This window comes from Urocampus carinirostris, chromosome 8, assembly GCF_059441175.1.
Source record: "Urocampus carinirostris isolate Australia breed hairy pipefish chromosome 8, RoL_Ucar_1.0, whole genome shotgun sequence".
Classification (NCBI taxonomy): domain Eukaryota; kingdom Metazoa; phylum Chordata; class Actinopteri; order Syngnathiformes; family Syngnathidae; genus Urocampus; species Urocampus carinirostris.
Genome location: NC_142356.1, coordinates 19,421,243 through 19,434,170, shown reverse-complemented (window position 1 = coordinate 19,434,170; position 12,928 = coordinate 19,421,243). Strand labels below are relative to the sequence as shown.

Sequence of the window (12,928 nt, the reverse complement as noted above, 5' to 3'; positions counted from 1 at the left end):
AGGGAGAATGTGTAGAATTTGTCCAGACCTACAAATACCTGGGTGTGCAGCTGGACAACAAACTGGACTGGACTGCCAACACAGAAGCTCTATGTAGGAAAGGGCAAAGCCGACTTTACTTCCTCAGAAGGCCCGGCCTCCTTCAACATCTGCAAAAAGCTCCTGAAAATATTCTATGAGACAGTAGTGGCAAGCGCCCTCTTCTATGCGGCAGCGTGTTGGGGAGGCAGCATCAAGAAGAAGGATGCCTCTCGTCTCAATAAACTGGCTAGGAAAGCGAGCTCTGTTGTGGGCAAAGAGCTGGACAGCCTAACAACAGTAGCTGAGAGACGAGCACTGAAAAAGCTGAGGTCAATCATGGACAATCCATCGCATCCACTACACAGCATTATCTCCAGACAGAAGAGCAGTTTCAGCGACAGGCTGCTGTCACTGTCTTGTACTACGGACAGACTGAAGAGATCTTTTCTTCCTCATGCCATGAGGCTCTTTAACTCCACCCGGCAGAGTAAAGGCCCACATTAAACCACACCACCTACATTGGATATTACCGAATCTTACTGCAATATGTATTCTGTGTAGCACTATTTAGTTACTCTATATAACACGCTACAGTGGGCATTTGCACGTCACACTGGGTATTTGTATATTGTATTCTTTTGGCTTTATTATTGTACTGTTCTCAGCTCAGGGATGCTGCTGGAAATATGAATTTCCCTTAGGGGATGAATAGTATCTATCTATCTATCTATCTTGTTTATTTTGATATTTTGTCAATCTTTATTTTGCTTGGTGACTAGTTATCATCAGCTGTTTTAAATTGTCTCAAAACTAGGGGCTGGCTGATCAATCCAAATTTTGAAGTTAGCACTTGGATCGAATCAATACTTCACTCCTCCAACAATTTTTAGAAGTGCTGCTTCTATATGTAGATAGTGCAGCCCTTCCCTCTCTCCCCCAGTACCTTTGGCCAATCTCTATGTTTTTTGCCTGAGCGAGTGGCTGACAGGCACACTTTTAGCGCCTCTCCATACCCGCCTGCTGATGTATCCTGCATGTGATGCAGAAGAGAGGGCCAAATATGAGTTAATCTTGAACAGATGTTAAAAATGACCCTGTGTACAATGCCAGGTGTCATTTGTGTGATAAGGTGGTCTGCTACTGTGGCAACATCACAAGTTTACATGTAAATAGTTCACTTTGCAGAGAGCATTGAATTGCAACCGAATAAAAATAAACATGTTCCTGAACAAAAACCTGGTTATCCATTGACATTATGGCAACAAAGCCAGTGAGAGACAATTGACACTTTTTTACATTACTGACTTAATTTTGAATATTGTGCAAGGGAAGGTATTTTAGTTCTCTAGTGGGTAGACATTGTTATACAGTGTTTGTATTTTCATTACATTGCTGCGTTTTTGGTTTGACTCGCTTGGCTTTGGTCCTGGAATAGATGTAACAGAAATATTCATATTTTGATAACTTTGAGGTATGGAATGTAATTGTTCAATTAAACACAATAAAACATTTTAGTGCCTAAAACATTTGTGATGTGCTTATCGTAATACTATGAATAATAAAATATATTGAAGGCGAAAGGCAATTCCGATGTCTCGCCACGTGTTCTTTTCCTGGACCAGACAAGAGTATTTGGACTTTGGAAAAAAATAGAGCTGGAGAGAAGCAATGCAGTTGAAGACATTTATCACAAATTTGCAAAACAAAGTTACAAACAGAGTGCACTCTGGTCCAATTGACGAGAAGGGCGTCTCCCACCAACAGCCCCTCTCTTAAAGGAGAAAGGCGAAACATGAAAATGAAACTCTAAGAAGCTCTCCTGGGAACTCATATTACAAGATAAAGAAAGGATCTTAATGAAAATGGGACAGCTGGATTTTGAAGGTTCTATGATAAGGATAGAAAACCATTGCTGGGAAAGTACAAAAGAACACGGCAAGTCAATACTTCTCTCAAATAAGTGGATGAATATAAGTGCATTTATAACAACTAAAATGAATTATGTGATTATCGAAGTAATGCTGTGATGATCATATAATAAAACTTAATACAGCTGGAAAACTCATGGTGACAACATACTCAGTGACCCATTTTAATAATCTAACATGAAAAACTCAAGAGAGGAAGGTTTCAATGATTATGGCGTGTCCAAGCAAAAAGTCTCCTTAGTGATCGATACTACCATACCTGTCAACCTGTACGTTTTTGCCGTACAAAGTACGTTTATTATGCATTTTAAGACGTGTACAACGTACGAGAAAATCTGTACGGTAAAACGCAAATTTGTCAATGATGGGTACCATCCGGTAAACACTGACTCTCGAAGCGGCAAATCATTTAAGTCTAACGAGTTCGCCGCGGAAGCCTCTATCTCGGTATCGTTTTTTTTTTCGTTGCACACGAAGCGAGCGGTTTGATGCTTCTGTGCGCATGCGTCTGCAGCCTCGGATTTCATGTGGTAGTTATGTAGTGAAAGGAAGTCCGTCACTTTTTAGAGAACCGGCTTTTTCGGCTCAACTCATTGAAGTGAGCCGGCTCTCAACGGCTCACTTGCTTTGATGCATTACATTACGAATTACTATGTTGTATAAAGAAGTTAAGAAAAAAGGGAAATATAAAATGAGAAAATGAAAAAAGACAGGTTTGTGGTTATCCCTTTAATCAGTATATTACCAACAGTAATTTAATGCAGAAATTGAATTCATAATTTGAATTAAAAAATGTATTATTTGTAGGTCTGGGCAAATTCTACACCTTCTCCTTTGATGGTTACAGGAACCGGGTGAGTTTTAGTTCTCCTGAAGTCCACCATCATGTACAATATAACATGTTAAACTACATAAATAAACACGTTTGAAAAAAAATATGGTGTAAGATTATTTTGCAAGGGAAAATACGACAGTTTGTAAGGGCATGGAGCCGTGGAGGTTGACAGGTATGATACTACCATATGTTTACTTGTATCGGATGGATACCAAAATCCCCAGTATCACCCAACTCTGATTGTGCAAAACCTTTTTCTTTTTCTTTTTTCTTGACTTATTGGAGCTGACATACGACTCCAACATAATAATTAAAATTCCTGATTTTATTAGCAGTTATGACCTACCTGGGTGGGCCCCACGCGCGCGATATTGGCGTCTCTTGTGACGTCACTCTTAAAGGCACAGGCGCATAATCACTCGCGGCTTTTTAAGGTGCGACTGCCTCAACTTGAGCGGGAGACGAGCGGAGGGGCGCGTCGGGTCCGGTAGCATAAGAAAAAGTGGGAGCAGCCCACGCGCTCCACTGTCTGATTTCGCGCACATGAACACACCCCACGCGTGTCCTTGTTTGTCGGAGCACTGAAGTAGACGCGTCCGTTCGGGTTTTGAGAGAGGACTAGCGAGCCGGACGGGGCGCCATGGACTCCTGGATAAAGTTCATCTTCATGGCCGCCACCTTCTGCTGGGGGACGCAAGCGGAGTTTGACCGCAGGTAGGAGCTCGTTTGTATTTTATAATTATTATTATTTTTGTATCTCTGACTCTTGGTTTAAAAGGTTTAGGAACAGCGAAGATTCACTTTAATGGTTCCGAGTTCCGTTAGTGTCCCAATGAACCCGAATGCCCGTTTTGTATTTCGAGATAAGTTGAAGTAGAAACGCCTCCGAATAAATTTACGCGTATATTATACTCCAAATAAATATATCTTTTGTGTATTTGTTTTTTGTTAAACTGTTGTCTTCTGGTAAAAATGACCCGCCGCCACTGTTAAAACCTCAGGAAAATAATCCCCTATATTTAATTTAATATGAAATGTTATGACTTTTCTTTGAGTGGGTCTCATCAGTGCAAAAATGAAATTATGTTTTTAATCACATTTCCATTTAAGTCAAGTCATTTTTATTTGTATAGCCCTTAATCACAAAGAGTTTCAAAGGGCTGCACAGGTTATTGCACAGACTATTATTACACCATGCCCTGATCTGGGAACAACATGAGGGTAAGGAAAAACTCAAAATCCTCAACATGAGGAAAATGAAGAAACCTTGAGAAGGGACCGCACTGTGTAAAAGCATACCTGTCAACCTCCACGGCTCCCTGCCCGCACAAACTGTTGTATTTTCCCGTACAAAATAATCGTCATTTTTTTCGGAATGATGCATGATGGGAAATCCCCAGGCGGCAGACGCATTCAACAAAAAAAAACGATACCGAGATAGAGGCTACCGCGGTGAACTCGTTTGACTTGATTTGCCGTTTCGTGATAGTCGGTGTATACCGGATGGTACCCATAATTGACAAATTTGCGTTTTTCCGTACAGATTTCCTCGTACGTCGTACACGTCTTAAAATGCATTATAAACGTACTTTGTACGGCAAAAACGTACAGGTTGAAAGGTATGTAAAAATGACCTGCCGCCACTGTTGTTAAAACCCCAGGAAAATAATCCCCCACATTCAATTTAATATGAAATGTTACGACTTTTCCTCCATTGGTCGCATCAGTGCAAAAATGAAATTATTTTTATAAAAAAAAAAAGCACAAAGACGATCCTAAACCCCTTAACGTTTCTGTAAAATGCGCCTAAAATCCCTATCCAATATGCACCCAAAGTAAATTGAATGCTGTTCTTTAAACATTTGGAGAAAATAGACTGTTTTTGTAACACTCTCAAGTCCCAAACTGAAATAATCATTACAAGTGTTGCTAACATTGAGTAATCTGAGTTAAAACACATAGAAAATGAAAGTCTTTATCCTTGCCCAATTATTATTATTATTATTATTATTATTATTATTATTATTTTGCAATTAAATACCAAAAAATAAGGGTAGCGCAGGCATCCTAGCTGGAAGACAGTTGAAACAATTGCTTATAGCCTTACCGCTGGTACCTTGTCAAACATGATCACAATCTAAAAAATATTACATTTTACACATTTTTCTACTCATTAGGTTAAGCTAGTGTTTTTCAACCAGTGTGCCGGGGCACACTAGTGTGTCGTGAGACGTTGTCTAGTGTGCCGCTGGAATTTGCCCAATTTTATCTTTCCAAAAAAAAAGGCCATTATTCAGAATTTTGCTATCTTCAGACGAGGAACTGTAATAGTCATCCATATCAGTAGGTGGCAGTAGATTGTTATATACTTTTTATATACTAATTATCTGCTCCTGAGGTAGCACAGTACATTTAATAACTTAATTTATTTAACAAAGCGGTTTAAGATTGCACTGTAAGAAATAAAAAAATAAATGAAGCACATCATTCTTTTTTATTTTAAATATTATTTTCTTCTTTTTATACACGAATGCTCATGAGGTAGTACAGTGAAACATTTTACATAACTTCATTTTCAAACATTTTCGACAGACGGCATGCCTCGGAACTTTTTTTATGAATAAAAGTGTACCTTGGTTCAAAAAGGGGTGCAAAACACTGGGTTAAGGCGTTTCAAGTTTGGACACAACACATTTGCAACACTAAAACCTTTGCAATTGTGTATTTTACTTTGGCTAATATTATATTGCTACTGTTATACTGATAAACAGTTTTCAACTCGTTAACCAGTACTCTTTTCTGTACTAAATTTTTTGCTTGTTTATTTTTTTGTTATTACCGATTTGTTACTCTTTCCAAAAATTTTTACTCACTTCAAAATATTAATATTAGAACTTCAGTTCTGAGTTAGTAATACAGTTCAAAGAAAATACAATTTCCTGTGTGGGCAATAAGAAATTCATTAAATATCAATCTTACCTGACATCTCATCTCATTAGCCGTACCGCTTATCCTCATTAGGGTCGCGGGGGGGCTGGAGCCCATCCCAGCCATCTTCGGGCAGTGGGCAGGGGACACCCTGAACTGGTTGCCAGCCAATCGCAGGGCACACAGGGACAGACAACTCATTCGCTCATTCACACCTAGGGACAATTTGGACCGGCCAATTCACCTGAAATGCATGTTTTTGGAATGTGGGAGGAAACCGGAGTGCCCGGAGGAAACCCACGCAAGCACGGGGAGAACATACAAACTCCGCACAGAAAGTCTGGAGCTGGATTTGAACCCACGACAGGTTCCCATAACATGAACTGTGCCGCACAAGCGCTAACCACTGCGCCGCCGTGCTGCCCCCTTACCTGACATTTGAAGGTTTCTTTTTTTAAAAACAGTATGAGATCATGGTTTTAAACTCATACTATTTTGGGGGGAAATTTATTTGAACCAAGTACTGAACTTTTTAAAGTGACCATAACAATATTGTACAGATATGTAAAGTGATATATTTATCAACGTATTTATTAATTTGAAAACAAACATGGTAGTTCTATTAAAATGAAGGTGGTAGGTTGTTGTCATGACATACATCACATTCCATTTATATAATTTTGTTTAGTTAATACCCCACAACCTTTCATTTGACTCTGTTTGTGGCTTATACGTGAGGATTCTACAGAAAATACAATCCCGGTTGTGCAATGACAACACAAAAGAAAAACCCAGACATTACTTTTTTGTATTGAGTCTCTTTATTGAATTAAATCAAATTGAATTGTCTTTATTGCCATTGATATCAACGTTGTGAAAGGTTGTATGCAACGAGATGAGAAAAGGAACTCCAGGGTAAACATGACTATAAAGGCAAACAAGACAAAAGACTGAGGATAATAAATAGGCAAGAAATATTTTACAACCAAGTGTTTAGGTTCGAGAGCGTTCTCCATTCCGGCCCCAGTGTTGTGGAATGTTCTGCCCTCTGAGATTCGATCTACAACCTTAGTGGAACTGTTTAAATCTAGGCTTAAAACCCACTTTTATTCTCTAGTTTGTGAATGACCTATATTTCAAGATGATAATACAGAACGGAGCACTGAAGTAAACGCGTCATTGGATCTTCGGATTCCGGCCGGTATTATCATTTTTTTCGGAATGTCGAAAAATATCCGGACATTGCCTCAAGTTAGATTTTGTATTGTGTGCACCTTTTTCAGGGTAGAGGACAGTACTGTGGTATTTCTTTCCGCTACGTGACGCTGTTAGACATCACCCAGCATCCACCCCGAAGAAGAAATCCGGCTTCTACTTCCTACTCCGTGTGTAAACATACTACGTGTACTGTATCTCTGGCGCGATAAGAACGTTTTTATTGTTTAAGATCTTGTGCATCCATTCATTATGGTTTGTGTAAATAAGAGGCAAGCTGTTTCTTTTGAAATGAAAGTTGAATAAGAAAGATTGATGCGGTTGAGAAAATGGTTGGATCACTTTTTTTTGGGCCACTAGTTACCGCGGAAGAGGACCTCTGGAAGTGCAAGTCCTAAAATTAAGTAAAACCTCACTTTATCTTTATAGAGCATATTATTTTATTGAATGTCTATTTTTAGTTAAAAAAAACAATACGTCTTACTTATACAAGCCTTATAAATACTTATATAAACCTTAAACATACAAAATTTAGCACTGAAGCAACTTACAAACAAATTCAACTTACGAACGATCGTCCTGAACGCGCTCGTAGATCGGGCAGCGTCTGCATCTGTGTATTGTTTGTTTATGCCCTTGTAACATCCATTTTGGCCTGGTCATCCAGGAAGAGGGGGATTACCTCATGTGCGGCCCCTCTCTAAATTTTGTTATTTTTCTCTTGCTGAGGTTTTTGTGTTTTTCCTTGCTCTCATATAGGTCTTTGATCAGGGATGGTAAAATAATAGTCTGTAGTCTGGACAGGCCTTTGAGACTTCTGGTCTTTAAGGGCTTTACAACTAATCATGACTTGACTTGACTTAGATACTAGTCTAAGTTATAAGGTAACAGGTGAGCTGTAGTCTATCCCAACTCAGAGTGCTCAGGATATAGTCTACCTTTCTGGAAAAGCCAGCTAAGATAAAATGCAACCCTCAACACAATAGGGGTAAAATGGATTAACTCTTACATGGAATTTCATTGTCAGTGGCTGACCCACATGGTCTGCAAATGGTCAGGTGATATTTCAATGGACACACTTAAATACATGATTAAGGTACAATGACTCATTAATATTAGTAAATAAATACAGTCTTGCCCTACGACTGGCTGGCAACCAGTTCAAGGTGTCTCCTGGCCACTGCCCGAAGATGGCTGGATCCCCGCGACCCTATCTACTAATTGTGGACTGAGCAATTCGGAAAACGCTGGACTGAGCAATTCGGAAAAACGCTGGACTGTGTAATGTAAGATCAAACATTCGGGAACTCTGTTTGACCCTCACAACACCTGTACTTGCACTCTTTTCTTAACTGTTCACTCTCCCCCTACGTGAAAATAAATCAAATACTTAACAAGAGTGTTTTAGCTTAATGACAATTAAGACATAATTTCTATAGTAAGCAAGGAAATGCACTTTTTTTGTCTTGTGTCTACTGTCAAGACAGCAACACAGACTCATGACGAGCATTTATTTTCCAGTCATACTAGGATTGAAGGGGCGGCACGGTGGATGACTGGTTAGCACGGCCACCTCACAGTTCCTCACAGGTCCTGGGTTCAATTCCAGCATCTGTGTGGAGTTTGATCCCCGGTTTCCTCAAACTTACCAAAAACATTCGTTACAGGTCCATTGGCAAGTCAAAATTGTCCCTCTGAAATAGTGTTTTAGTAAATGGTTGTCTCTGTGTGTATTGCAATTGACTGGCAACAGTGGCAGGCTGTGCATTTTATACCTAGGACTCTAGTCTGATTAGTGATTTGTCTTTCGCTGGCAAAAGGCTTTTTGGGCTGGCTTTCAGAAGTTAAATTTCTTCTTTTATTTGTGAGGACTTGGGTGGAGGAAAGGTGATTTGCGTTGACTCCGGCCCTCGACTCTCTGGTTCTGATGGCGCGAGACAAAGTCTGTCTTTTGTAACAAAATCCAAGACTACAAAAAGAGACAAAGAAGATAAATGATGTCTGGATATTATGAAAACATAAAAGTCAGCTGGGGAGAAGCTTACGCCCAACCCGAACGTAATAACTGACATTTTAGGCCCAGCCAGCGCGAAATTTGAATCAAGTTAGGCTCAAGATCTTACCTCTAGGCTGAAGGTGGCGGATAAAACCATTTACCATTGCGAAAGGCATGTTAGCTCCGGAGTTTTCTGACCCTTCGCTATTAAATCAACACAACAACATATTTCCTTGTTCTGTTTGTTCTCTTTAAGTTAAACGGCTGCTTGTGAGATCGGTTTGATGGATTATCGCCCCCCTAGCCAATCTTAGTTTGTGAAACCGGTAGCTTTTCCCAAGGCCCGCTAACAGGCGCTCATCTCCAAATCTGATTGGCTTGAACAAGAGCTATCTCGAAGACTGACGTTAGGGCACATGGCCTTCAAGATTCTTTTGTACAGGCCTCTAGGGAGATTTATAAGCCTAGCCACAATTAATGGCTAAAATGAAATTGGCTAAATCCTTAAATATGAAAACACACATCTGAAAGCCGCACAACCAGAGAGAAGTAATGAAAGGAAGCTGACAGACCATTTGGAATTATAAATAAGTATTGATGGACAAATTATAAATAACATCAAATGATTCAGATATTTTTTAGGCCACCAGAGAGGATCTTGCAGGTCTTCACAGCCCACCTCTGACTGGCAACCAGTCCAGGGTGTCCCCTGCGCGCTGCTTAAAGTCGGCTGGGATGGACCCCTGTACCCCCATGACCCTAGTAAGGACAAGTGTCTGGAAAATGAATGAATACTACAGATAACGGCATGATATCAGGGAAGCAAAAAAAACCAAAACAAAAAACAATTTAGTGCAGACGCCGTCGTCATGTTTCAACTGGAAAACATGTCTGCTCAGGCGTGGTAGAAGCCGCGCCACATCCCTAAAAATGCATGTCATGGAGTTCTTCATCTGCTTCAGTAAATCTCCAGTGATGGATGAGGTTTTCATTTTTTTTCCCACGCACCCTGGAAAAGGTTACTTATAAATACATATGTGCCGCTAGGCAATTCGGTACAAACAGTTTAGGATTATTATTGACTCTGTTTGAGTATAAATGACAGATTTATTGTTGTTTCACAAGTGTAAGTTCATACGGGTGCTTGAAAGTCTTTAATGTTGTGTTTTCAAGGTCAGGAAAATGCTTGAATTTTGGGTAAAGTCATTGAAAATGCTTGAAATTGTTGCCAGTGCCATATTTCTTGCCAGTCAGACTCAATGAGAAAAGCCTTTCGGCTCCCAAACGGCTTCTCAGATCTCAAATACATTACGCACCTAATGATTTAGTCATTTTTAATGTTAAGACGGGATTCCTGCAAAATACGTAAAATATAGATTAAAAGATTTACAGATCTACCTTTTTTTTTAAATACAAAACATAACAGACCAAACAGGATCAGGACCCAAATGCGTGACGTTTCTCACACAAGCCTTTAATTTTACGGAAAATGGGGAGTCATGCACGTTAGGCAGCAGTCTGGCGTGGAATGATAGGAAGCCAGAGGCAGACGAGATCGATACCAATTGCCCGAGCAGATATCGGACAGATGGAGTCGATACCGGACAGGACGGGACAGACAGGATTGATATCAAAACAGGGTATCGAAATTAAACAGGACAAAACTAGACAGGAAAGAAACTGGAAGCCGATAGTAAACAGGTTAAAATAAACGGGAACCATACAGGACAGGAAATACCAACAGGAAACAGGACTGAGTCAAAACCCACGTCTTGCGGGGCAGAGGCTCGTTGACGGACAAAGGGAAGAGTGAGAGCGGTGAGTTTGAATAGACGGAAAGCCCATCTGTCAACGAGCGCAGATGGCGCCACAGGGGCGGGGCCAATTGGGCGCCATGGCAAACGTGACACACACTTATTGATGCGCTCGACAGCAGGGGTGTCAAACATCGCGGGCCGGATCAGGCCTGCCTACAGAGACAATGCTGAGAGAAGTGCAAAAAGAAAAATAATGACTGTGTGTTAAATGTGTACACTTGATGTTACCAAAGCCAGACGCTGCTCCCAAAGCAACTCGGGCTGTATTTGTTAACCTATTTTGTTCTCGTTTTCTTTCTATCTTTCTTTCTTCTTGATTTCTCTCTCTCTCTCTCTCTTCTCTCTCTCTCTCTCTCTCTCTCTCTCTCTCTCTCTCTCTCCTCTCTCTCTCTCTCTCTCTCTCTCTCTCTCTCTCTCTCTCCTCTCTCTCTCTCTCTCTCTCTCTCTCTCTCTCTCTCTCTCTCTCTCTCTCTCTCTCTCTCTCTCTCTCTCTCTCCTCTCTCTCTCTCTCTCTCTCTCTCTCTCTCTCTCTCTCTCTCTCTCTCTCTCTCTCTCTCTCCTCTCTCTCTCTCTCTCTCTCTCTCTCTCTCTCTCTCTCTCTCCTCTCTCTCTCTCTCTCTCTCTCCTCTCTCTCTCCCTCTCTCTCTCTCTCTCTCTCTCTTTTCCTTCCTCTTTTTATCTCTGTGATTGCTGCTTATTAATTCCTTTCTTTTTTACTCTCTCTTGCAGTCCTTATATTTATCTCCTCTGTGTCTCTCTTTTTATTCTTTATTCCTCTCTTTGTCTCTCATTCTTTCTCTCATCTTTTCTCTTTTTTTCTCCTCTTTTTCCCCTCCTGTTCTATTCTTTCTTTCTCTCTTTGTCTCTCTTCAGAGTTTGTACGGATTTATGAATTTCCTAATAAAGGTTGATTTTTTTTTTGTTCTGTTTTCAAGGGTTGAAAAGTGCTTGAATTTTGGGTGAAGTGCTTGTGAATGATTAAATATGTTGCCTTGTTTTTCAAGTCTGATTAAAAATTACCTTGATACTTCTGTCTGATGGCTTCCCTTTGTCATGGCATTTCTTCTATTTTTGTGAGTTACTCTCTCTCTCTCCCCAACACTTTCTTTCTTTCAAGTCAAGTCATGTTGATCCTTTCAGCCCTTAATCACGAGAAGTCTTAAAGGGCTTTACAGAATACAGACTAGTAATACACCTGATCTAAAACCCATATGAGGGAAAGGAAAAACTCAAAACCTCAGCATGAGGAAATTAAGAAACCTTGACAGGCTGCAATAGATGTTGCAAAGGGTTGCATGGACGGATAGGGAAGGCTTGCGTTCTCTCTTTCTTTCTTTCTTTCTTTCTTTTTTTCCTTTCTTTCTTTCTTTCTTTCTCACTTTCTTTGTTTCTCTTTCTTTCTAGTTTTCTTTCTTTAATCTACTAATCTGGCCACATGAGTTTTTTTTTTACCATTTGGCCCCTGAACTAAAATGTGTTTGACACCTGCTCTAAAGCCACCACAATTGAAATTATGCTTCATATCTGATATATTGGTGTAAAGGCAATTGTAAATTATTGGGATATTCATCCAAATGTGTTATTTATTCACTTAACTTTTATTTTGAAATTTTCATGGGCCATTTAAAAATGCTGGTTCTTGGACATGATCAGTAGGAGCCAAATAAGCTTGTCTCAAAACATTGTTAATTGTACCTGCAAGCCTCTGAATTGTGGAGCCCTTCCCTTGTTATAAAACATTTACAAATCTTTTCGAAAAGGTATGCAAACTATGGCCCAAAGCCCTTTTGCAGCCCAAAAACCATTTGTCGGCGGTCGAGATCTTTATTGTTATCTAAAGAAAACATTTTGCTTTTTTTGTAATCCTATTTTTTTATTACAATTTTTAAAGTTCTTTTTTCATACAACTGATCATTTTGTGAAATGGCAAACTCACAGAAAGCTTTTTTTTGCATTTTTTAATAGTCAAAATTAACAAAAATGATGGATTTAGTTGTATTTGGTAAAGTACAGTACAACAGATACATGTGTTTGGTAATTTCTATTATTTTGTATGTTACTTTTAAAAAGACACTTTGTAATATTTGACCACTAGACGTCGCTGTAGTGTGTATTGCAACCAAAAACGAGTGCTATAAAACACGAGGAAGATTACAAACTGCGAAGACTCAATGTGACCATACCGCAC

The 12,928-nt window shown here is 39.8% G+C and overlaps 1 protein-coding gene across 4 annotated transcripts in view; it reads left to right on the top strand.

Moving 5' to 3' along the window:
* The first annotated feature begins 3,232 nt into the window (after positions 1-3,232).
* Positions 3,233-12,928, top strand: part of npnta (nephronectin a) — a 79,021-nt gene continuing 69,325 nt past the window's right edge. For all 4 annotated transcript variants that reach the window (XM_088341874.1, XM_088341872.1, XM_088341873.1 and 1 more), the window contains exon 1: positions 3,233-3,498. In XM_088341874.1, coding sequence (XP_088198000.1) covers positions 3,425-3,498 — 74 coding nt within the window. In that variant the 5' untranslated portion in view covers positions 3,233-3,424. The remainder of the gene's footprint in view (positions 3,499-12,928) is intronic.